Source organism: Gallinula chloropus (assembly GCF_964237585.1).
Source record: "Gallinula chloropus genome assembly, chromosome: 9".
NCBI lineage: Eukaryota > Metazoa > Chordata > Aves > Gruiformes > Rallidae > Gallinula > Gallinula chloropus.
Window position 1 is genome coordinate 17,035,781 of NC_140094.1, and position 26,005 is coordinate 17,061,785.

General features: G+C 55.1%; 1 protein-coding gene across 1 annotated transcript in view; it reads right to left on the reverse strand.

The window, feature by feature from the left end:
- PCSK6 (proprotein convertase subtilisin/kexin type 6) overlaps nucleotides 1-12,996 on the reverse strand; it is a gene marked incomplete at its 5' end in the record, with an annotated part of 35,688 nt that extends 22,692 nt beyond the window's left edge. Inside the window, 6 exons of the mRNA XM_084268040.1 lie at nucleotides 28-116; nucleotides 896-972; nucleotides 1,528-1,671; nucleotides 2,213-2,323; nucleotides 6,902-7,006; nucleotides 12,775-12,996. Coding sequence (XP_084124166.1) covers nucleotides 28-116; nucleotides 896-972; nucleotides 1,528-1,671; nucleotides 2,213-2,323; nucleotides 6,902-7,006; nucleotides 12,775-12,996 — 748 coding nt within the window. The remainder of the gene's footprint in view (nucleotides 1-27; nucleotides 117-895; nucleotides 973-1,527; nucleotides 1,672-2,212; nucleotides 2,324-6,901; nucleotides 7,007-12,774) is intronic.
- Between the last annotated feature and the right edge of the window lie 13,009 nt (nucleotides 12,997-26,005).

Consider the following 26,005-nt stretch of genomic DNA (forward strand, 5'->3'; position numbering starts at 1 on the left):
GGAACCCCAGGCAGGCGCCTCCCTCACCTCCGATTCGCGCGTTGTAGGCGATGCCCACGATGCAGTACGAGTTGTTCGCCGCCGCTGCCACTTCCCCTGCGCAGCGAGTGCCGTGCCTGCAAAGAGACACCCCCATGAGCTGACATCCCACAGCAGAGGATCCCTCTGGCCACCCCTCCCCCCATTCCCAAGGTCACAGAGGTAGAAGAAAGCACCCCAAGAGCTGGAGAGCCCTTATCCAAATCCTACAGCAAGGGCTGGGAGATGGGGGAAACCAATGCAGAAAGCAAATTGCTCTTTGCAGTTTGCACCTAGGTGCAACGTGCTCTTTGCAGTTTGCACCTAGGTGCAACGTGCTTTTAGCAACTCAATGCAGTTTGCTCTCAGCATTTTGCACCTGGATGCAGTTTGGTCTTTGTATCCTGCACCTAAACTCTACTTGCTCTTTGCGTTTCCCACCCAAACTCAGTCACTCACCCTTTGCTTCTTGCACCTAGACGCAACCTGCTCTTTGCATCCCTGTTTCCCTCTCACACATGCTACCAGGTGCCTGTCCCACTTCAAATGGAGCCCAGAAAGTGCACCCCAATTTTGACACCTACACCACCCAACCCACGTGGTTTAATCCCTGACCATGGTGATGAACCCCCTCTCCCGGTGCTCTCATTTGATGGCTCAAGGGCTCATTAGCAATTAGCACGGTTGCTATGGGCTGGATTGTCATTAAATACAATGGCTCTGTGCAAAGCCTGTAAGGCAGCATCCTCTGCAGCACTGGGGCTGGGGAAAGGCCACAGACCAGGAAGACACTCCAGAGGGGAAACCCCCAGCCCTGGGGACCCCCGAGCACCCCAGCCTCACAGACACTGGCTCGGTGGCCATCAGCATCACTTACTTATTCTCGTTGCTGGCATCGTAGCGGGGAGTCGGGTCGTGGTCGTTCCCGTTGACATCATAGCTTGCAAGAGGGTCCTGAAAACACAGTCACTGTCAGGTGTGACTTAACAGCACAGCGTGGGACAGAGTAGCCTCAGCAGCTGTGCAGTCCTGCCTTTTCCCCAGCCAAATGGGCACTACATGCCATTCTCCACTTAGTTTCTGACTGTTTGCTCAAGGCAAATAGTTTTAGGCTCAAATCCCCACTGAGAGATGGCTGCCCAGGAGGAAACATCCCACTCCCCTTGGAGACAAGTCTTTTGAGCCCCAAATCCTGCTGGGTCCAGCACTATCCCCCCAGCTGCCACAGCCGTTCAGGGGCTGAGTGGGTTGATGAAGGTTTTTGGCTCTGCCCTGGTGAGCCGGAGGGAGGTGGCCACTTCCCATGCAGCTGCAAAGGGAGTTTACCCCAAACCTTCTTGTCTAAAAACCTCATTTCCTTCTTAAAAACATCTCAAAAAAAAAACCCTTCAACATTTTCCTCTAATCTGCCAATGCACAGACTGAAACAGTGTTTATAAGATGAAATTCTCCATAAATTCATCATGAGGACCAGCCCCGGCCCACCCAGCCCCAGCCCATCCAGCTCACGTAGTTTTGCAGGAGGTCGGGGTGGTTCCTCTCTATGCCGTCATCGAGGATGGTGACCACCACATTTTTGCCAGTGTAGCCCCTCTGCCAGGCTGCCAGGACATTCATCTCTGACCTGCAGCGACTGCTTTTATCGCTGCAGTGCTATGGAGGGGGAAACACAAACCACCTAAGCGAGCAGCCAGGCCCATTTAGTTAACAAGAAAATACATTTACATCACATCCCCTGCCACATAACTCAGAGATTTGTTACAACTTAACTCCAATGCTCAAAACCACACAGTGATAGCCCACTGTTTTCCTCCCCCATTTCAAATACTGGGATGTCTTTGGTTTTGAAGTGCCTGTTTCCTTTCTGCACTTCATTTTCAATGAATTTCCCTGTCAAATATAGATTGATGAAGGAGGCAGGAGAACAATTATATCATGAAGAGATGGTCACAGCTCTTGGATGGGTCAGATGCATCAGTGCACTGCTCCCAAGACTTTGCTGCACAGACCACAACGAGGGACCACTAACAAGGGTGAAACACTGTCAACAATTCTCTCTTCTGTGTTAATTTACAATTTTTAAGTCCTGCTTGCTGATATTAAAGTTTTGCTACTGGCCAGGCTGAGCAAAGATTGAGGATGCACTTGTTTAAAATTATACAACCCCCCCTGCAAAGCAGCAGGAGATACCCACCAGGTACCACATGTTGGGCCACACTGGGTCGTTGAAGGGCAGGGCATGCGGATCACCCCGGACCTGCCTCTTCACCCGTCGCTTCACCTCCTGCTGCTGCAGCCAGTCCACCTGCAAGCAGAGCTGTGGGTCAGCATCGCCCGTGGGCACAGCACCTGGCATGATCTGTGGGCACAGTGCCTGGCATTGCCCAACAAAATGGAACATCCAGCACAGTGCCTGGCATTGCCTGCGGGCACAGAGTTCAGCATCGCCTGCAGGCACAGCACCTGGCATCACCTGTGGGCAGAGTCCAGCATTACCCAACAAAATGGGATGCCCAGCACACAGTCCAGCATCTCAGAGCCCTGGGACAGGCTGCCCAGGGGAGTGTGGAGTCTCCTTCTCTGGAGATATTCCAGACCTGTCTAGATGCCGACCTGTGTGCCCTGTCCTAGGGACCCTGCTTTGGCAGGGGGCTGGACTTGATCTCTGGAGGTCCCTTCCAATCCCTATGATTCCATGATTCTGTGATCTCCCATTGGCACAGTGCCCAGCATCCCCCCCCAACAAAACAGGATGCAGAACCAGTACCAACCACAGCCCAGACCCGCCCCAGCATCACCCCACGCTCCGACAAACCCCGCAGCTCCTTTGGCAGGGCTGCTGTGGAGAGAGCAGCTTTGTTTCGGGGGAAGAAAGGATGGACAGACAGACAGGGCAAGCCCAGCTCTTTGCAGGCTCCAAGCCCAGGACCAGATTCCTCTCACAGTGCAGCAAAACCCTTGAGCATAAATCCAGTCACCTCCAAGCGCGTGCCTGCACCCCCCGGCTTAACGAAGCGCTGAAGCACGCGCTGAAGTCCCGCTGGAGGCAAACCACATATTTCAGTGTTTAGTCAAAGTGCTGGAGAAGACTCAGGTGCTTGGCTTAATTCTGGGACTGACTCCCACCCCCACCCCCCCCTTTTCCCTTCCCAAAGCCAGCAGGCAGCTCAGCACTGAGATTTCACCACTGCTGCTCGTGCTTTCAGCTCCCCCCTCCTGATCAAATAATAAACCCAGGGGCTTTACCCACACACAACAGGCATTTCCCAAAAATACAGGGTGACCATGCACAGCCACAGCCAATCTCAGGGGACACAGATAGCTCCAGAGAGGCATTTTTTGGCACTGGCTACGGGCAAGGTGGCCTTGAGGTTGACCACTCTGCCATTTGTTTGCTTTCCAGCAGGGCATGACATGCTGAAAGATCAAACGGGAAACGAGCCGGAAAAGGCTGGGATTGGGAAATGCTGGTGTTTGCCTGCACCACTGCAGCAGGAGCTTCTTAGGGTGCTGGTTTGGGAACAGCTGCATCCCATCCCATGCAAGCATTTTCCTCCTCCAGACCCTCTATAGCCCATGAAAAGGGCTGTCCTGCCTCCAGCGAGGAGATAAACCCCAAATTTATTAAAAGTCCACGGTATAAATTATTTATAGAGCAAAGTTTTAGATGGTTTGTGGTGTGGGGGAGAAGAGAGGCACCAGTTAACGAGCTGGGAGGACTCCATGGTGCATCTCTCCTCACCAGACACTCTCATCTCTATGGCTCAGGGGCTTTTGGGAAAGGCAGAGCAGCTCCTGGGGATGTTTCTATTCTTCTGACTATGGGTTCATAGCAAAACAAAACAGAAATCCAGAATAGGAGTTTCTTGGAGGCCGGTTTATGTGAAAACCATCAGCTGAACCACATTGTTCTTGTGCAGTTCTGGCTTGGACACCCAGTGATGAAGCTGGATGAGGAGCTCTGTGTACCAGAAACCCAACAGTTTCAAGCCTAGGGCTTGATTTTTTAAACAGCTATATTTTAAAGGAGAAAAAAAAAAGCTGTTGAAAGGAGGAAAAAAAAAGTATATTTCATAGAAAAATGAGCTTCCACACTGGCTTGGCTGACGATAGGATGCAGCCTTGTGTCCCTGACGAGGGATTTAAGGGTTGGAAGCAAAAAAATGCAACTTCACGGTCTAGTTAAAAATAAATACATTAAACAGAGGATATCACCCAACTACCCAGCTTTTCTCCTTAAAACAGGACTCCTTGGTGGCAGGAGAGCAACTCCTACGCTGTTGTGCTCACCACCTGAGCTGCAGCCATCACCTTTCCCAGCAGCTTTGTTGGATGCAGTCCCTGGAAACCACTGGAAGATGCAAGAATTTGCTGGGTTAGGATGTAGACACATCCCTGTGAGGATGTTGCCAGGAGCTTTGGTGCCTCACAGGGATGTGTCTACATCCTAAACTCAGTCCTGACCAACTCCAGTGCTGCCAGCCTGGGAGTCAATGGAGAAGCCTTGTGTGGACACAGAAACCAGCAGTTTAACAGCACTGGTTTAAGGGGGGGTTGCTAAATCGATGTGACTGGTGCGGGAAGACAATGGGTGAGTAGGAAGGAGCCTGGGGCATCCTTGCAACAGCTCCTGCAGCTTGTGCAACTGGGATCAACTTCCATCAGTCATGTAAAGGGAAGAGGCTTCTTTGAAAATTAAAAAAAAAAAAAAGTAAAGGCTTTTTGCTGCTAGAAATGGCCAAAACTGTTACAACACCATCCTGAGTCAGGGGGTCCCAGCTCCATCTCTGTAAACTCTAACTAGCAAGAATGAGGTGACCCTGAGTGGCACCAAAGGACCCTGCCAGGAGGCACAGGTATCCCTGAGACAAACCCTTTGCCTTTGCTGGAAGCAGAGGGGCAGCTTTCCATTTCCCCTTTACTCTGCAATGCCCAGGTCCAGCCATGCAGGGCAGCTCCACCAAACACAATAACCAGCACAGGCCAGGATGCAACTCCCTTTGCAGCTCCCAAAAAGCAACAGCTTGACTTATTCCAGGGGATACGCAGGAATTAGGGCAGAGATCCAGGACAAACCAGGCGTCTCCAGCATGTGTTCACCATAAAGCACAGCAGAAATGGTTTGGGTGGGATTGCTTTTGGGTTTAGTGCATGGCCAGAGGGACTGAGGCTGTGACGTCCTCTGATGAGGATTAAGAGACTGGAGAGGTGAGGCTGAAGGCTCTGTGAGGAGCATCCCATCAAACCAGGAAAGCTTGAGGGGAACTTCAAATACAGCATGCACAGTACAGCATGACCCCTCTCTGCATCCTACACACCTCTCAACTCTTGCACCATGACCTGTTCCTAAAATTGCTGAACTTGCTCCATGCCTCACCCCCTTCCATCACCTGCCAGGTGTTGCTTGGCTTGTGCCCAGACAGGAGCAGCCATCAGCCATGGGCATCTCTTGGGGCAAGAGGGAAGCTCAGCTGCAGCACAGCCCCATAAGGACCAGGACCTGGGTGATGCCCACCCAGCACTTCTGCCACCACCACCCACAGCAGAGCAAACCAAGAAATAATGGAAAAAAAATAGCTCCTGGAAGGCATGAACCACCCAACATCTGCAAGTGATTGAGTTCACTGGTTCTTGGGGACTTCTGCAAGATTTGTTTGCTATTCCAGCACCCATCTCCTCATGCCTCACAGGGAAGTTTCCCAGCATCGTGCGTGCTAAGCTGAGCCATCCCCAAAGCAATTTGCAAACAGGCATGGGAGAGGAGGAGACAGGACACATGCCAAGAGGTCTTGGACTCCAATTGATGACAAAGGATTAAGAGAACAGGAGGTAATTGCTTTAACTTGCAGTCTCTAGAGCAAGGAAAGGAAAACCTTAACAACACTAAAAGCCAGTTGAGTTGGTTTGCATTGTAACTCATTTCAATTGAGGTATTCCTATGGCAGAGCTGAATTCATCATTTGCCTGATGCCTGTGCAATGCCCCCCGGCAGGCAACCAGCTTTAATTAGAGCCCAGCACACCTCCAGGACACCACCGCTCCCCCTGCTGAGGTTTTCCCCACCAGCAGCCATGTGTGCACCTCCTCAGAGGCATGCTACAGACCCTGTCCAAATATTTGACAGCCAATTTCTCTGGAAAGCTGGCTGGCTGGGGAAAGCAGAGTAGCTGTGTAGGTCAGGAGAGATACAGATGGGATGGGAGCATCTTGGGAACTGGGAGCATCCCAAGGCTGGCCAGGCATTGGTGCAACTCACTGTAGCATGGGCACTTTCATTGCAATGGAGTTTTTTTTCCTGCATTTATTGTCCCCAAAACAGACCTTCCTATCACATTAACCCATCCCCTGCTCTGTGGAAGTGGCACCTCATGGCATTGGGAGGAGCTCGGGGAGGAGGAAAGAGCCACAGCCCTTCCCCACACCCCAAGCCCAGCTCACCCAGGTCCCGCCTGTCCCTCACTGCCTTCTTCCCCCTCACTCCCCATTACTTCTGTCCATTCAGCTGCACTGGAAATCCCTTTGGATGCTTGCTCTAGGAAAAAGCAACGCAGAGCTACTGCCAAGGATTTCACACATAGCAACCATTGAGGCAGCGAGTGTTGTGGCAACTGGATCAACACCCCAAGCATGCAACAGCCTTTCTATCCTGGAAGGTTTTGCTTCCCTCTTTTCTTCCTCCTGGCTTTCAGGCAGATGTTAGCAAGTATTTTTCGGCACCGACCGACGTACCCACGTCCAGTGGGTCACCCCCTGCACGCACAGGGCTGTGTTTCAACCATAACATGGCATCACAAGGTGCTTGGCCTTCACACTTCACCCTGATCAAGCCAACAAGGTCCTCCTGGGTACACGGGGACCCCCCACCCCATGGGCACCCCCATACCTTGGGATCCATGCGGAGGAAGTTGTGGGGTCCGCGGCTGCTCAGCGTCGAGCGCTTGAAAGTCTTGCTGTGGTGGAAGTGGTAGTAGTTTTCCAAGCTGCCAATCTGCACAAAGAAAATGTGTTTTCTTTTTAAAATGAGTTTTTCCAGTGCTTACCTCCCCATTCCAGTGCTGGCAGCATCCCTTCATGTGCTGGTGCAGCTGCACCTCACACCACAACCCCAAAGCTCCCTGGCACAGCTCCCCAAGGCTCAGGGAGGGGATGCAGGATGCTGTCACTGCCCCCGGTGCCACCGCAAACATCACCGGTGGTCGGATGCTGTCCTGGCACAACAGAGTCCAGGAAACAGTTTTATGAATTGGTTTTTTTTTACCCATTAAATGCATCTTCACAAACTGCCCTCCATCAGCTCCCAAGCAGAAATAATGAGCTAAAAATGAGCTCAGCAGCTGCGGCGGAGCCTGGGGAGCTGTGCCTCATCACGCTGCCTTTCCCCACCCCATGCTCCAGCTTCGCCCCAGCAGCAAGAACAGCCCCATAAGGAGAGGTGAATGCTATCCCTGCTAAGGCAGGGATGCTCCTGGGAAGCATGGGATAGAAATGTGCTCAGCCTGGAGTCAGGGATGGCAGCAGGAGGGGTAATAAAAAAAAAAAAGCTCCAAGCAAACCACCCATGCCTCCCCAGGGATGTACAGCACGTGCCCCGGCCTGGAGTCCCTCCCCAGCAGAAAGTGCAGCCCAAGAGTGAAGCTGAGCTGGGAAAGGCAGCCCCATGCTCCTCTTTTACAAGTTTTTGCCTTCCCCCCCCACCTCCGCCCCCCAACATGGAGCTGAAACACCCCACACTTCTGGGAAGGTGCCACACCAGCCTGCCAAAGCCCAGGGGGCTGTGCTGCCCCCAGCCCTCTCATCTCAGCAGCTGGTAACACCATGACTCCTCTTTTTCCATCCCAAAAGCATGGATAAAGTCCCCCAGGCTAGGCAGCAAGCCAGGTGGTCTTGGCAAGGTACCATGTGATGACCATCCCACATGGTTTCATAGCCACAGGGATGGGGAGACCCAAAGGCTGGCTCTCAGGTCACAGTTTCAGTACCAAATCCCCTTTTCCCTGATTTTATTCCCCCAAAAGACCTGTCTTGTGGCCAGGAGGCAGATGCTGCAGTGAGCCAGCAGGACACCCCATGCCTGGCTCCTGGAAACCCAAACCACCAATGTGTGACCCAGGGGACAGGGTGACATCCCCAAGGGCAGAGCAAACAGGTTTGTCCCAAGCAGATGCTGAAGCAGATGATGACAACTACTCCACCTTTATCACACTTGAGATGTGCCAGTGCCTCTTACAAGCATTAAATATTTCATTAGCTCTGCTCTGCCTTTCGTGCCAGAATGTCATCTCACTGACTTGTCTTTGCTACCAGCAGGCTGATTGTTGTAATTTGTTTCCACCTAAGAAGTTCATTTAAACCCTCTCTCCCTCCCCCCCCCCCTTTTTTTTCCCCCACTACATCATAGCTATGATTTCTTTCTTTAACATCTCCATGCAGAGCAGCTCCTCACTGCAATCTGCATTTGGCTTTTAAGACCAATTCCTTAAATCAACTTGTACTTGGGAAAAGGAAGGAGGATGCTCCAGCCTCCCTGTGTTTTAGGGAAAGCCATGCCTCATGCTTGCTCTGCCTGGAAATCCCAGCCCCACATTGCAGGGGGTTCAGATCCACACCCATCAGCTCAGCCCACAGTTCACAGGGTTGTAATATTCAGTTTATTCTCTCTAAACAAGCATCAGCTGAAATGCTTCTGGTCCCCACCAGCACTGGCATGGGGCCTTTCAGGAATAAAGGCAAAGTTGCCAAGTGATGAAGCGGGAGGGAGATGACCCCATCCCTGGATCTTGGGGTATGTGGCCAGAGCAGTGGGAATAAGCCCCCTGTGCTGTGCCACAGTGGTGGGAATGCTGGAAAACCCAACAGGGCACCCATGAGGCACACAACAGGACTTTACCAAGGGCTGGCCCCTCCTGGCTATCTAGATGAGCAAGCATACCCATCAGTTCCTCACCAGCAAGAAGAGAGCTGCCCACGCTGAAAGGTCCCAAGAGGAGATAGTCCAGGTTGCCACCAACCATGGTGACAAAGCCCACCTGCCCGAAGCCCAGAAGACCAGGTCAAGCAGCTCCAGACACCCTCATTCCCTCCACAACCACGTTTACAAACATGGACCTTGATTATTGTGGACAGGTAACTTCTGCTGAGGACACACACAGGACATTCTCATTTCCACAAGGGTCGATTTTAATTTTCCCCATTGATCTGCAGTTTTGGGCTGAAGTTTCAGAGGAAATTTGACCTTTTCCCCAACAATCTGAGTTCATACCTCCACTTAACAAGGTGTTTTTTCTTCCCCTCCCAGTTAAATGAAGCAGAGGAAGCCCTGGCTGATGCTGTGAGGCTCAGCTGGGATGCAGATGGAACAAGCCAGAAGCAACGCGAACACGTTGTGCGCCCTGCAGTGCACTATGCCAAGGCTATCAATGGCTCTACTCCTGAAAAACCACACACCTGCAATGTCACCCAGCCAAGCAGGGAAGAGTTTGATGCTTGAAAGTGCTACTCACAGCCCTGGTGGGACCCAGGCAGTTAGAGCTGTCTGGAGATGCGCAGCAAAAGGATGTGAAACAAGTTACAGGAGGAGAAATCCTAATTGGGTGTAACAACAGTAATTCTTTGTGTAGCGTGGTGACACATGGACCTGGGGAGGTGGTGGGATCCCCATGCTTGGAGAGCTTTGAATCTCACCCAGCTGAGGCTCCACACAGCCTGATTTACCCTCAGAGTTAACTGGGAGAGTTGGCCAGAGACCTCTGGAGATCCTTGCCAACAGGGATTACTCCACAAAGATGACTTGTGGCTCTCAAGACATGGCAAAAGAGAGCTTTATGGGAGCTGGACACCACCAAGAGCAGCACTAGAGCCAGTCAGGGTATTGCTGAGCCTAATTCTTACCCCCATCACAGCCAAGTCCTCCAGCACCTTGCCCAAACCAGCCTGTTTCTGTGAAATGCAGCTGCATCAGTGCTGGGGTGCTCCAGGGAAACAGATGCAGCCAGAGAGGCTGTGCCTGCTCCCCTCCTGAGGATGCTGCCTGTCCCTGTAGGGGTGAGAGCCCCAGCCACTGTGACATTCCTGAAGACAGGGCCATTCCCAGATGGTCACAGCCAGATACAGCCTGGTAAGGACTGAGCCCAGGGCTGCAAGGACACCACAGCTCCATCACCCCCCAGATGACAGAATAGCTCCCAATTCCAGCCCAAAACAAATCCTGCCCACCACCTGCATCGTAAGTGAGACTGCTGAGCACATGCAAGCCCTCCCAAAGCTTACCACATTGGCCATTGCACAAGGAGATTAAAAAACAATCATAAAATCCTGCTACCAGGATAGGAACAGGCTCATCACAGCCCTGGGACAGCAGTGGAGGCACTGCCCTCACAGCGCCCTCGGCCAGCGCCTGTCCCAGCTTGCCCCAGCACAGCAAAGTGAACAAAGACCAGGGGGAGGAATGAGCAGGCGTTTGGGGGTGTAAAGACTTCTCCTTTTGTTTAATTGTTTGCCTCACTTCAATAGAAGCCAATGCAAATGATTTTCCAAAGGGAAATGTCACCCTTCTGTGACCCAGAGGGGTTTAAGGGTGTCTGGGAACAGCTGGGACACAGGGCAGACACCTGCAGGCACAAACCCTGGTGATGCCCTTCCCAGCCAGGAGCCCCCATGATTGCATCTTGGAGGAAAAGAGGTCACCAACCACCGAGGCAGGGCTGAGCCTCCCTTGCACCCAGCTGGGTCACCTCCATGACCATCCACCTCTCCTCTTCCCTTCCCATGTTGGACTCCCATCACTTGCCTCCACCAGACCATCTCTCCCTGGGGCAGGACAACAGCCCCTTGGTAGGGTTTTCCAGCAGGTTCTGTTCAGGATTAGGCCCCCCAGGATGACACATCTCATGGGGAACAGTGTGGTCCCTGGCAGTTCTGCAAGCAGAGGATGCAGCAGCGGGAGCCAGGGACACCCAGGCCCTCCACGGGGGGCTTGGCACACACCCCGAACCCCAAACACAACGCAGCAAACATCACCCACGAGCACACAGGGGAAAGAAAAGCTGTTCTTCAGGGTTTGGCCCCGAAACAGGCTCCTGTGGGGAGAGCTCAGGGGGGCTGGAGAGCTGAAGGCAGGGTGTTGAGACCAGCCAGGGAAGCCGCAGCGGTGCAGGAGCTCCCAGCATCCGCGGGAAAGGCGGGAGCCAGGAACACCCTGATGCAACCGCAGAAATATTTCCCTTGCTCTCCAGCCCGCGCTGGGCTGCCCCAGGGAAGGGCTCAGGGGGGAGGGAGGGATTCTCAGTGGGGCCACATCATGCCCATGGGCCAAATGCCTCCAGCATCGCAGGGATGAGCTTGGGAAAGCTGGGACGCTGGGCTGGGGGGTGGAAGCAGATGCTCTGTCAGGCAGGGTCAAAGCAAAACCCCTGCCAGGCTTCAACCTGAAACCAGGACAACTCCGAACCACGAGCTGACGTTACCCTGAAGCAAACTGGGAGAGTGGGAAGCTCATTCAAGATATTCTCTGGCTGAGAAGCCCTTTTGGGTTGCACAACCTCATTCACTCAGAACCGTGATAGAGGCACCTGAATAGTTTAAGTGACTTTTCTCCTCAGTGGGGCAAGATTCAAGCACAACAGGTAAGGATGGATGGATGGATTGAGGGGCAGGAGGAGTTATCCTCTGCACTGGTGACGGGCAGCAGTGCAGGAAACAGTGTCCCTGATTCAGGGTCCCCCCTGCAAATTTGTTTACGCAGCACCCTGTGACTTTAATTATACTTAAGAGCAGGGTTGCGATATAAAGGTTATAATTTATAGTCCAGGAGACACCTTGGGCAGGAAGACAACCTGAAGTGCCACCCAGCCAGGGAAGCGCTGAGCAGCCAGGCGGTGCAGGAGCAATAAACTCCAGAGGAAGCTCAGAGGGCACCAGCCTGCCCCTGGGCTCACAGGGAAGATGAAGAAGTTGAGATGGAAAGGAGTTTGCTGGGATAAAAGTCTCCTTTAAGCCCCCCGAGCGCTGCGGGGACTGAAAGCAAAAGTTCTCCGTGTTCCCCAGACCACCGATAAACCCGGGCCAGAGAGTCCAAAGTTTGTTAATCCACGGTGTAACTTTCCGGGATGGGAAGAACTTGTGCAACTCCCGGGCAGGTGTGGGAGTGGGCTGGACGGGGCGAGGGCACCCCGAGCCGCGGGGCACGGCTCCGCCCGGGGCACGGCACGGCGCCGGGGTGCGGGGCTGCCCGCTCACGCCACCGGGGCCAACGCGCTCCGTCGGCTTCCCTGTACCGTCCTCATCCCGACCGCTCCGGGGGGCTCCCGGGGCTCATCTCCCGCTCCTGGCACATCCCGCCCCGCACCACCCCGGTCTTGGGAGACTCGGCAGCTCCGCGGGACCCCCCCCCCCGGTAGCTCTCCCGTCCCGGGACCCCCAGCAGCTTCCCGATACCGGGACTCATCGTGCGAGACCCCCGGTAGCTCTCCCGTCCCGGGAACCCCAGCAGCTCCCCAATACCGGGACCCCCCACAGGCTCCCAGTGCCGAGATGCGGGGCAGTTCCCTGGTACCCCCCGGCAGGCTCCCAGTGCCGGGATTCCCGGTGCCGGTACCCCCGCATATCCCGCTGCCGGGAGCTCCGAGGCTCCCCAAGACCACTCCGCGCCTCTCTCCGCTCCCGGGACCCCCGACAGCTCCGCAGCCCCGGGACTCCCGCTGCAAGCTGCCCCCCCCCCCTCCCGCTTCGTCCCCTCGCCCACCCCCCGCCGCCCCTTACCTGCCCCAGGCTGATGTACCCGTAGGCGGCGGCGAGGCGGGCGGCCTCGGCGGGCCCCCCCCGCACCCGCACGGCCCAGTGGTTGGTGTAGACGGTGCGGGAGGGCTCAGCCGCGGCCCCGCGCCCGGGCAGCGCCAGCGGCAGCGCCAGGACCAGCAGGCAGAGGCGGGCGGCCGGCGGGGCGGCCGCGGACCCCGGGCCGGGGCCGGCTGCGTCGGGCATGGTGCGCTCCGCGGTGCCGAGCTGGGCGGAGCGGGGAGCTGCGCCTTTTAAAGCGGCCCCGGAGCCCGGCGGGGGCGGGGGGATGCTCCGGAGGGGGGAGGTTGAGGGGGGTGGGGGGGCAGGCGGAGGCGGCGGGGAGGGCCCGGCTGGGCGGCAGAGCCGGGAAAACGGGAGCTCGGTGGACGGGGCGGCTCCCGGACAACCCCCCACACACCCCGGGACCCCCCCTCGCCAGCCGCCGGGCATCCCTCCTCCGACCACTCCGGCCCTTTGCGTACCCGGTACTGCTTCCCGGACAACCCCTGCATCCCCCCTGCATGTCCCGGTACTGCTTCCCGGAAACGTCTCTTTAACACCTCTGCATCCCCCCTGCGTGCCTCGCTACAGACCACCTCCCTCCCCCTGGGACAACCCCCTGCATGTCCTCGGGCAACCCCCTGCGCCCCCCCCCAACATGTGACCGGGCAGTCTCCTGCACCCCCCTGCATGCAGCGCTGCTGCGTCCCAGAACCCCCCCTGTACACGCCTGCATTCTCCTGCATCTCACCAGCGTGCCCCGATGCGGCTCACCGGAGCCCCCCCTGCACCCTCTGCATGTCCTCGGACAAGCCCCTGTGCTCCCCCCTCATCGTCCTTGCGTGCCCCGGGTCTGCTGCCTGGACAGCCCCTTGCATGCCTCAGCATTACCCTCTGTGCACCCTCTTTGTGAGCCCACATCCCCCTGGGCAGCCCCTCATGCCTCCCAGCTCTGCTCCTCAGGTAGCACAACCACCCACACCTCCCCCCTCCCCACCCCCCAGCAGCCAATCTGCAAACCGCGGGAACTCCCTCCCTGCATCCCCCTGGCACTGATCCTTGGGCATCCCACCTGGATTCTCCCCCATTCCCCTTGCATCCCCACCCCCCCATCTCTCTGTACTCCCCCCACAGGCATCTCCCACTGCACCTCCCCCGTGCATCCTTCTAGCACTGGACATCTCCCCCGCAACCGTCCCCCCCCCCCCCACCCCCACCCTAAGCACTACCCCCTGTACTCCGAACATCCCTCCTGCACCCCCAGGCAAACCGCAGCTCTCATGGGCTCAGAGGGGGAAAGCCAGGAGGGGCTGGCCGATGGGGAGGATTTGGGGGCAGGATTCCCCAGGCCAGCCTGGCTGAGGAGCACTAGGTGGGCAAGAGGGGCACAACGAGGTGCGGGGTGGGGGGGGGGGGGGGGGGGGGTCGGGGGCTGTGGGCAGAGGCAGAGGGCTGGGTGCTGGCTTTGCCTCCCACGGGCACCATTCGGGTTATGACAGAAAGCTTGTGGGGTATTAGAAAATAGGCTTTGTTAGGGAGAAGGCAGCGGCGCATACAAAGGACGGGCTCAGGAGCAGGGTCAATGATGCTCTGTTCCACCGCCCTCCCGGCCAGCGCGGGCAGAGGCCTCCTGCAGAAAGCTGACAACTGCCCAAAACGAAGCAGCATTTCACTCTGAAACACACTGAACCTTCACCTGATCACCCTGGAGCTTCAGAAATACCCCCCACGCAGTCCCCAGGGGGGTTGGTGAGCTGATAAGCCTGTGGCTGCAACCACAGGCTCTGGCCAGGATGGCCCCAGGGCAGCAGTGATTCCTGGAGTGGGTGTCGTCTATTTTCCAGGGCAGGGAAAAGATTTGAGAGGTATTTGGGGATGGGAGAATTTGCTGCCACAAGTGAAGGGGGGTTGGGTGACTTGGTAAGCTGGATGTCAGGCATGGTGTGCAGGGATGCTGGAGCCACGTGCTCGTGTTAGGGCTCATCATCCCAGGAATCCTTGCCAGGCCACCCCACCCCACGTGCCGTCCAGGCAGTAGTGATGAGTTTGTGCATGGCCATTTTTTCTGATTAAGCAGTAAAGGATGTTTTCCATTAGTACAAGCATGCTGAGAAGCCAATCTTTGTTTCCCATCAGGTCTATGGGCTTTTCCTCAAGTTTCCCTTCAGTTAAGGTGGGTGAGATGGGTGAGCAGAGCCAGCGGGTGCTGTGCGTGCCGTGTATTCGGTGCACGTTAAAAGAGATGCGGGGCCTGAGGCACGGTGAGGGTCAGTGAAGGTCTGTGGGGCTGCCCACTGGCAGCAGGGGCTGCAAAGGAAGGAAGAAATATTGCCATGGGGAGCAGAGGAGGAGGAATGGGCTCCAGTAGCAGCACAAAGGGTTGAGGGTTTGATGGAGGGAGAAGCTTTCCCATGACAAAGAGAGGGAAGATGGGAAGGAGTTTGCCTGGGGGGAGGATGCAAAACTCCATTGCCTCCTCTGTAGGTGATGGAAAATGGGCAGACGGCAGGAGGGCCACACTGAATCTGCTCCCAAGAGCATCTCTGCATCCGTCTGCAACAGTCCTGTGGGCTGTGAAAGCCAGCAGCATCCTGCATCCCAAACTTTCCATCCTGGGGGCCAGTGACTGCAGCTCTCACTATGTCCCCCAAGGGTTAGTTAATGTCACCCATGAAACCTTGTGCTCCACTGTGGGTCTGGCAGTGCCCAGCACAGACGGAAATAGCTGGCAAGGGGGTTAAGAGCCTTGCCTGAGCACTGGCTGTGACACTGGGACCCACATTTTGGTGCCCTCACACCACTCCCATCCCTTCTCCCACTGGCACCATTTCAGATTTCAGAGCGTCTCCCCTTTTTCCTGGATGGCAATTTTCCCAGCCCAGCCTGCAGGATTTACCAGGGGTGTCAGGGAAACCAGACTTTGGCCCCCACACGCTGGTGATGAACACACACTGAGGCAGAGGCTGCCTTTTAACTCTTTTCCCTGGGATTATTTGAAAAAACCCAGAGAATTACTGCGAGCCGTGGGCAACGCGGTGAATTCTGCGAGCCGGGCGGTTAAACAGAAGCTGCTGCACAGGCAGCACGGGAAGAGGCGCTGCTGAACCAGGAACGTTCCAACCCTGCTGCATAAAATTTATAATATTCCTGGCAGTTTTATACCTCCCCATGAATTCCAGTTAAAACCCCAGCACGTACCGCGCACGCTCCTTGCTTTTTACGGCAGTGAGACCACAGCGAAGAGCTGGATGAGGAAGGGAGAATGTCATTTAAGCACCGGTTCTTTGGAAAGCTGAGCCCTTCTGCATCTTTTTAAGGCAAGTTCAGGAAAGGAAAGTGCAAATAAAACACCCAAAAGCTGCTATTTTTTGCAGGGGAGGGCTGGCACTGGGCAGAGGGACTGGCACACTGTCCCTGCCTGTAGCCGCGGGGCGGGCAGAGGGAGCGGGGCAGTGGGAGCCGTGCCCCTGCGTGCTGAAGTGCAAGAATTTAAGCAAATAAAAGCTGTTTTGCAAACACACGTGGCCCAGAGGTGCCCCCAAGGGTGCTGGGATGAGGCAGATGCTTAGTTTTGGGGGTACAGGCCAGTCGTTCTCCCGGTGAAACCCCGCAGAGCCCTGGCTGCTTGAGCTGGGGTTTTATCCTTTGCGTGATGTGGGCCTGTGGATGTGGAGATTACAGCAAAAACCAGGTTAAACCCCATTTATCTGACCTGAGCAGAGCCCGTGTGTGTGTCCCAGGGATGAGCCGAGGCGTGAGAGGGGCCATCACAAACCTGCCCCGGCCAGGGACCCCAGCACAGCCCCAGCCACGCGGCTGCGTGCGATGGTTAACGAAGGGCACGGGGTAATTAAACCAGCACACCTGGAAATAGCTCTTTCTGTACCTCCCAGGCTTAACCAAATGAGTGAAATTTGCACTGGCTTAATTAAAGCGATGTGGTTCCTGATCTTCTCTGCACGGGGGAGTTACTCTGCAGCTTGACGCTTGGCTCTCTGGTGAGAGCCTGCACGGAAAAATCCCATCCAGCTCTGGCTCCTGCACCCTTCCTTCTTACCATGAGGGTGCCCATCCACCCCAGCCCATAAACACCAGTTCTTTAACACCAGCCTTCAAACCGGTCCAGCAGCCCGATGCCTCCAGCATCCTCCCTGCAGCCGCCTCGGCTCACTCCCGGCACGCACGGCGGTGTTGGTGATGGCAAAGCACAGGCTTCTTAGACATTATCACTGCTCCCATCTAAATTGATGGGGGAAGCAGTATTTTTGCACCTATATTCACTCCTCTCTCAAACAGTCTCTTCTTTTAGGTGGTAAAACACACCCCTCCCCCCCCGACTCAGTAGTGCCCAGGAGGTTTAGTTTCGGTGGTATTAATGGTAAAATCCTGCACCCAAGTGAGCTGCCAATTGAATCCTCCCCAGTGGAAAAGAAGATTTGCAGCCTCTGTGGAGTGGCATCCCTGTGGGTGATGTGTCACAGGTGATGTGATGTGGCTGGCAATGCCACCGCCGCTGCCACGCTGCTCAGCAGTCGGGGAAACCCCCAAGGGGAATTGCCAGGAGATTTGTGTTTGATGGAAAAAAAATGTTGCCCCTGACTTTTTCCTTTCCTTCCTAAACCTGGATTAAGCTGTTATCAGACAGAAGAGATGATGTCAGGAGCGATGGAGAGGAAGGAGGGGATGCGAAGGAGGGATGTCTGGGGAGGTTGGGGGGTGAGCGGATGCTCTGTGCTGGCACCCAGCCCCGGCCACAACAACCCAGCACAAGGGAACTCATTTCAAAGTGCCTGAAACACCCATTGTAGCGATTTCTGCTCCCTGGAATCTCTTGGTGAGAAATGGGGAGGATTATGGAGGAAAAAAAAGGGTTCCTGCTGGGGGGAAGAGCTCAAAACCACAGGGATGACTGAGGAAGGACACATGAATGGCTTTCTCCCATCCAGCAACTCTCCCAAACCCTGGAGATGGCAGCAAAGGGGATTTAATTTTGAGATTTGAGAGGCCACCCGAGTGTGATGATACACACGGGGTAAGAAGAGCAGAGCATCCCCAGCACCAGTGGTTTTCACTGTAATTAGACCAACATCTGTCTGGTGATGGACAGGGCTTGTGCAGCCACCACGCTGCTCCAGGTTGGGTCAGAGATTCCCCACAGGCTCCTCCTGCTTCACTTGTTTGCCAGAAATCTGGATTTCTCTCTTTTTTTTCTTCCTTCTACGTTTTTCCCCCTTATCCACATTCTTCCTCTCTGGAAAGATTAAATCTTGATGGTCACAACTGGTGTAGTGGCAAGATTTCCCAGGCTACTCAAAATGTCACCCTGGTAAAAACACTAGTAATAAAAATTAAAAGGACAGAGCCCACTATGGACTCAGGCCTGTAAAAATATCCAAAAGATGGATCTGGAAGTTTAGAAACAATTGAAGCTTGGCAGCAAAAGGGCGCTCTGGGGACTGCCAGGCCCAGTGCAGACATTCGTGGGGGGGGGGGGGTGTGGGGTGTGGAAATTCAGTAAGTTAAAAAAAAAATCACCTGTGTGCTTGGTTTTGAATTAACAAGGAACAGAGCTGGAGGTTTTCACCCATCTCAAAGACATTTTTGGGTTTATGGTTATTTTGGAAATTAGAGTAAGGAAGGAAATGCCCAAGTGAAGGGTGGTGGGATGGGGAAATGCTCCAGCTCCTGCTGCAACCCTGTGGAGCAGCATTGGGGATGCCCTGGCACCCACCTGCTGTGTTTTGGGATATTCAAGATGCAGGAGGGTTATCCCCAAGGAAAGGGTGCTGCGATGGGGAGGGGATCCTGAGGGTGTGACCTGGTGGCATCCATCCCTCATGATACTGCCCACACATGGGGTAGGAATCCTTCCTTCTCCTCTCCTGGTCCCTGATGCCAACCCACTTCATCCAAGAGCACCGTACAGGAGGAAAGCACCGGGGCAGAGAGGGAGCTGGCAATAAACCTGGGCCAACCCCACCCCGCCCCTGGAACAGCAGGTCTTGGAAAAGCCGGTTACTCCGGCACCGCGCCGGGGCCGTGTCATCACCACGCGGGGGAGGATGTGTTTCAGGTCCCCAGGAAGGAGACACGGCTGTCACTGTCAGGGTGGTGGCTCCAGGGCTGAAATCCATCCTAAAAATCAGATTCCCATGAGGGCTGAGGCTCGCTGGGCGAGGGTGACCACCACCCACTGGACATGGTGGCTTTCGCAGTGTCTGTCCCCCAGGCTGGGTGACATCCCTGGCTGTGGCAGGGTGACATCCCTGGCTGTGACATCCCTGGCTGAGACCTGTCACCACGTTTTTCACTCCCCATCAAACCCCCCCTCGCACGGTGGCAAAATACTGGGAGCAGGAACCAGGAACATGCTGGGAGAGACAAGCCTGGGGGTGGAGAGATCCAAAGAGCAAGATTTGAGAATAAAGATCCAGCAGCCCTGGGGGTGGGGGTGGGAGGGGGGGAACACAGCATGTCCTTGCTGGGGCTGCCATTTATGCCAATTAAAAACAAATAAATACATAGAAAATTTAAATAACTTGGCACAGGACGAAGGAGAGCAGCGTGGTATTTCCTGAACAGGGCGTAGGGAGCATCCTTGGAAAGCTTTCCCTGCACAATGTGCTTGCTGTTTCCAGACAAAGAAAGTTTGCTGTGACCCACCTGTCCCCAAAAAGCAGCTATTATGGGCTGTGCCATGGTCAGCCCGGAGTCAGCGGCTGGGTCTGGCACCTTTGCCAGGCTCTGAGGTTTGGCTCTTTACCTGCAGCACTTTAATCCCTGCAAAATGTCTTTGGGATGTGGAAAATAAATGATGCAGGAGAGCTGCCCAAGCACCAGGCACTCCCAGTTTGAGGTGGTTCCCCCCCGCAGCTTTCAGCCAGTGGCCATTAACCTCCCATAGCCATGCCAGGAGGGGATCAGGAGGGGTTTTTCTGCTTCACCATCTCAGGTTTTGGGTGTATTTTGAGCCAAGGTGGGAATTTGGGGGTTCAGCAGCAGCTTTGGGGCTTATGGGGGAAATGGCAGCGGGTGCATCCCACTGTGGAGGGGCTCTGCTGCTTCTCCCTTGGGAAGGGACATTTTTTGGCAGGGAAAGGGATGTCCCTGTGGGTTAGGGTCACACTTGTCCCCACATCCCCCCTGCAAGCTGGAGCAGGGACTCGCCCCCAAACCCAGCAGCAAGGCGTGCTCAGAGCTCCCCAAGGGCGTTCCTGGAGGTTTCGGCAGCGTAACAAGACTTGCCAAAACCTAATCTCCAAGAGTGATTACCTTTGGCATGGTATTTCAAAGGGGGAGTGTGGAAAACAAACATAAACCCACAGCTTGGGTGGGTTTTTTGTGTGCTGGAGTTCTGCTCAGAAGCTGCAGCCAGGCGATATTTGGGAGATGAGACCAGATCCAGTGTTTACTGGCCAGGCGCGATGCTGAAGAGAAGCAGCTCCACCTAGGCAGGCACTGGCGCTAAAGCAGAGCCGACCTCACCACCAGTTCAACCATCGACCATCCACCATCGACCATCATCTGTGCCGGGACCGTGCTGGCAGCATCCCCTTCATCCCGCAGCCAGGCTTCGAGCCAACACTAAGGTCCCAACATTTAAGGTCAGTTTGGGGCTGGGAATTCAAAGTTTCCCTTGTGCACACCCATAAAAACCCCTCTGAGGTTTATTTTCTTTACCAACAATGCTGGAAAACTGGGAGTAAAACCACCTGTTTTCAACAAATCTCCATTTGAATCCTGCAAAGACACCCTGGGACCCACAGTGAGGGGGGAAATCTTGCAAGAAACAAAACTCCCCAGCAATACAAACCTATTACAGGTGGAAAAAAACCTTTAAAACCCCCAGACAAACTGGTATTGGAAAGCAGGGTTTTACAGAGCCACAGACGTGTCCGAATGAGAAGTCAGCATCATCCACTGGGTGGGAATATCGGCTTCCCAGCAGGAGACAGCAGGAGAGACGTTAACCTGGTCTCGTTTTGAAAGCTGCTTATTAGTCCTCATCAAACATAATTATACTTCAAACCCAAATGAGGTGTCCAAGTGAATTTTATCCAGCATTTGTTGAATCCCAGCCAGGCTCTGAGTGTTAAAATAGATGCTGCTAATGGCTCTGGGAGATGGGGGGGCTGCAGCTTCTTTGAAGATTTGTCAATTAAATGCTTATTACTGACCAATTAGGCAGAAATCAACCTGGGTTTAAGTGCTATCCCATTAAGTGAGTCCTGCAGATCAGTCTTGGTTGTTAACCAGGGGAAAGAGCCACCTTCTCCCCACCACTCCCCCCATCCAGGGATGCTCGGACCAGGCAGGATTTCTGCCCATCCAGCCCATGAAAAAGAAACTAACCCCTTTTCTTTCAGCTCTGCCACTCTCCTGGGGTAAACACACCCCAAGGATCAACCCAGGCATGGCAAAACCTTCGGAAATGAGAAGGAAATGAGGGAAAAGGGGGAAATTAGCCACGCACGGCGGGTGGCTTCTGTCCCCTCCCCGGCTCAGCAGGTTGCCGCTGCCCAGCGCACGCTGGGCCATGCCCATTCTCAGGCTTTTCTAAATATTATCCCAAGATTTGCTTTCAGTTCCCAGATAAATGGGCCTCTTCAGCGGGCTTTAAGCCTGCTCTGTTCCAAGGTTTTCTTTTAAGGCGGCAGAGGAAACATTTGGGTTACGCCGAGCTGCTGAATTCCGCTTTCAGGGCTGAGCTGCAAGGGGTTTTCCAAGACAAAATAGGAGCAGTGTTGGTTCTTTCCCTTGTTTCTTTGGGAAATATGAAGGAGGCCACATCAGCCCTCAGTCTTCCTTTCTTTCTGCCTTCTCTCTCACGCCGCAGCCCGTCTCTCCCATGCTTTCCTGTGGTCTTCACAGACCTCTGAGCACGTTTCCAGCTCTCCAGCTCCATTCAGAGAGGGCATTTTGCTGGATACACTTCCTCTGCAGCAGTAATTGGTGTTTGAAGTTAAATAACACCAATAAAACCCTCAAATCCTCCCCTCCAAAACGTTAATCCACAGGGTCTTTCCTTGCTGTTGCTTTTGTTTTGGTGTCTCCATCAAGTTCTGAACTTTCCACTGTGGCCAGGACAAGGAGGAGGAGATTTTCAAGCCTGGTGGGACATGATTTGTGGCCACCAACCTGCTCCCAGCCCTGTGTGTCATTGCAAGCAGCAGATTATGCTGCAGTGGCCAGCACTAGGTAGAGGGACACGGCTGGATGCGATACCCTGCAGCATCCCATGGGTGAGCAGGAGCTTTTACCTCTACAAAGCATCCCCCTGATGAGCATCCCCTGGTCCATGGGGAAGGCCCAGGAGATCCTGCATCCCTCCCACAGGGCTGGAGCAGCACAACCAGAGCACCTGAGGGAGCTGAGGGAAGTGCCCGTGGAACAGCTGGGGGGTGGTGGAACCAGAGAAGAGACAGAAATGGACAGTAGTGAGCCAGATTTGGGAAAACATCAGTTCAAGGAGAAACTACATAAGACCCTCTGAGGACTGAGTGAAGAGCCTGCAGAAGCTCCTTCCAAACAAAATTATTCTGGATGGAAAATGCTGGAAGCCCAGGGAGCCTGATGTGGCTGATCACTCACCACCTTGTCCCAGGTGAGGAGTAGGTGTCACCAGTGACCTGGGTGAGCAACCCTTGGCCACAGGGATGGGGAGAGTGCAAAGCTGTGCTTGATTCTGGTGAAGGAGTGGAAGGAAAATTGAAAGACATGGCAGCTCTGGGCAGACCTGATGTGCTGGAGGTGGGTAAGGGGAGGCTTGGTATGGGGGGACATCACTGAAAGCTTTTCTGGCCTTATACTCTGCCCCAGACATCTACAACTGGTCCTTCCTGGGCTGGGGGTGGGGGGCAACCGAGGTGATGCTGTCCAGGCACTGAGACATGCGAGGTCCATGGGGACGTGTCCTGGGGAAATGCCACCTGAGATAAGCAGAAGCATCCCCAGAGGGATGCTCAAGGGGTCCAGCTCCAGTACGGGGACAAGCTCAGTGTCTGGGGGGGAAATGGCATGGCACTGCCCCTTGTCCCCAGCTGGGCTCCCCATGGCGATGCTGGAGGGGGGACATCTCCTTTTCCAGAGCTGCGGGATGGGACACGAGGAGGCAGCCAGCCTCAGGGCACAGGGGTCCCATGATGCCCACTGCCTGTACCCACCAACCGGAGCTCTGCAGGGACCACACCGGCACATTTCCCTCACGGAGCATCCCTCGGGACCAGGGCAGGGAAATCCCCCGCAGGCCCGTGCCATGGGTGTCTGGGGGCAGCCGGGAGCGTCGAGGGGGTGCCACGGCACCTTGCCCTGGGGGCCCCAAGGGCTCCGCAGCGCTGCCAGCACCCCGCAACCCGCCGGGGCAGCCTGTGCGCCGGGCCGGCACTAGGTGGGGATGGCATCACACAGCCGCGCCGGGGAGGGAGGCCGGGAGGAAGGCGCGGGCTGAGGCTGGCTCTGCCCGGGGAGCAGCGGGGTAACCCCGGCGTGCAGAGGACTGGCGGGCTGGGGGTGGGGGGAAAAGGGCCGAAGGGACAGGCTGGCGGGGACAGGCGAGGTGCGGGATGCGGGCAGAGGAGTGGCAGGGATGCTGGAGGCAGCGCAGCAGGAGTGTTGGAGGCAAAGTGGCAGGGATGCTGGAGCTGGGGTGGCAGGGATGCTGGAGTGGCAGGGATGCTGGAGGTAGGATGGCAAGGATGCTGGAGTGGCAGGGATGCTGGAGCGGCAGGGATGCTGGAGGTAGGGTGGCAGGGATGCTGGAGTGGCAGGGATGCTGGAGGTAGGGTGGCAGGGATGCACGCAGTGGTGTGGCAGGGATACTGGAGGTAGCAAGTGACCTCATAGCACCATCAGGCTGCAGATATGGCCATTATTGCTGCAGCTGACAGAAAGTCTGAGCCCCTCACTTTGCCCCTCTGAGGCTCATAAATGCCCCAAGTTGGAGCAGAATTCCCCTCTGCATCTGCTCCAGCCAGCGTGGCCAAGGAAGGGCACAAGCAGGGGGGCTGCACTGAGCCCCAACCTGCCCTTGCAGGTAAAAGCATCCCCAGCACATCCCTGCCAAGGGCTGGTGTGGGTGAGCACCAAGAGCTCAGTTGGGCTCAGCCAAGCATTGATGGGTGCTGCAGCACCCAGGGCCCCCAGGAAGATGTAAACATCTGAAATGTTGGTGTTTTGTCCCACTGAACAGAAGCATTTGCCCCCCCAAAGAGCCTTGCTGGAGGGGGATACTGCCCAGGTTTTGGGTCAGTTGGTGACCAAAACAGCACTGGGAGGGATTCACACACCTAAAGGGGTCCCAGAGAGAAACACCATAGGAAAAAAAGGAACATAACCCTCTCTCCTGGACAGTGAGAGCCTCACCCACGCTGCAGAGATGCTTTGGCAAATGCTGCTCGACATACCAAGCCGCCGTGCCAGAGCCCACACCTTGGAGGGATGAAAATGTCCATGAACTACCTGAAATGGAGGAAAAAAACCCAATAAAATAGCCCAATTCTACATAGAACAGAAATTAATTTGCAAATTCACAGCCCAGAGGAACCTCAGACAAGCACACTGCATGCATGAAAGGCCCTGCATGAAAACCAGCCAGCTCCAGCTGATGGCTCCCCAGGGCCTGGGCCAGCCCAAGGGGCTGCTCTTCGGCTCCCCACACCGTGGGTGTTTTGGGACTGACTGGGGCAGACATGGCTCTTTGGTGCTGCCTCACCAGTATCTCCTGGGGCCAAGGTGCTTCCCTGAAGGGGATTTGGTTTCTATTTAATGGTATCTATTGAATGGTTCCTATTTAAATGATCTCCCATTGAGGAGATGCTGCCTGCTGTGCCACCCTCCTCATCATCACAACCAAAGGACGAAGGCAGGGAATGGGCTTGTCTACCCCACTGGTCCTCACTGGGAAGAGACTGTAGCACCAAGGCTGCCATTAGCTAGAGAGAGCCAAGCCCAGCTGCAGAACTAACGAGTTTCCACAGTTATTACCAGCATTAATTACATTTTGCCATCTCTGAAAGGAAACGTTTCCCATGGGTGCTGCTCAGCCAGGCCATCTCCTGGGCCCACGGTGTGTTTCATCCACATTTCTGCATTGGATCATGTTTCTGGATCGGAGGTGGGACACCAGCATGGCTGCAAGCCAGACAGTCAGCCACCAAGCTCCTGGCTCACTGGAAAGGCTGGGAGGAGGTGGCAGCACCAGGAGAGGGATGCAAAACGCTCATGGCCCAGGCACCACCTTGCTGCAAGGTTAAGGAAGGATGAACATGTGGCAAACCCCACTGCAGGGGAGTGTTTCACACTTCCCTGTTTCATCTTGGGGGCTCAGCCACTGGCAATACCTCCAAAACCTCTCAGGCACAACGGGCCGACACGATAAGCCCTTCATGTGAAAGGGTTTACTTGCTGTAAATCTCTCTGGAATCCACTTGATCCAATCCTCCCCCCACCAAAACCAGAGCACGGCCATGAATCTCACCCCCTCCCAGCTCACTCCATGGCTCAGCTTGCATCCACCGCCTCTGCACGAGGCATCTTCAGGGAGAGCATCACCCCAAAGCCAGGGTCCTGGAGCCTGAGGAATTTACCAGCTTCCTCCTGCAGGAAACTGGGATGATTATGGACATTGGCATCCTCAGGGAAACCCAGAGGTGTCTCCGACACCCCATGTCTCCCCGGTTAATAGACCTGCAGGTTGCCTCCTCGTGTTGTCACTGGGGATGCTGGGCTCCCCGACAGCAGCCTCTCCCCAGCAGCAGGATGTGGGTTCCCTGCTCACTGGAGCTTTCACAGCTATTTACTGACTGCAGGCAAATTGGGAAACATATTTGGAGGTTAAAGAAGAAACTGGCTTGGAAATGTCAAAGTGTTTCCTTAGGGGTTCCCAGACTGAAGCCCCCAGAAACACCCAGCCTCAGCTCACACAGCTTTTTGGTTTGGTTTTTTTTTAAGTTTTAAAGGGGCAAATTGAGTTGCAAACACAAACTATGTGTTTCCTGTCAAACTGTTCTGGGGTGATCTGAAACCAGAAGTTTTGGGGGATTTTTCATTTTAATCTGAATGGGCTGTTGGGTTCCCCCCCTCCACCCCCGAACCACAGAGCATTAGGAGTTGGAAGGGACCTCAAAAGACCATCTAGTCCAACCCCCTGCCAGAGCAGGATCACCCAGACTAAATCCCACAGGAACCCATCCAGGTGGGTTTGAATGTCTCCAGA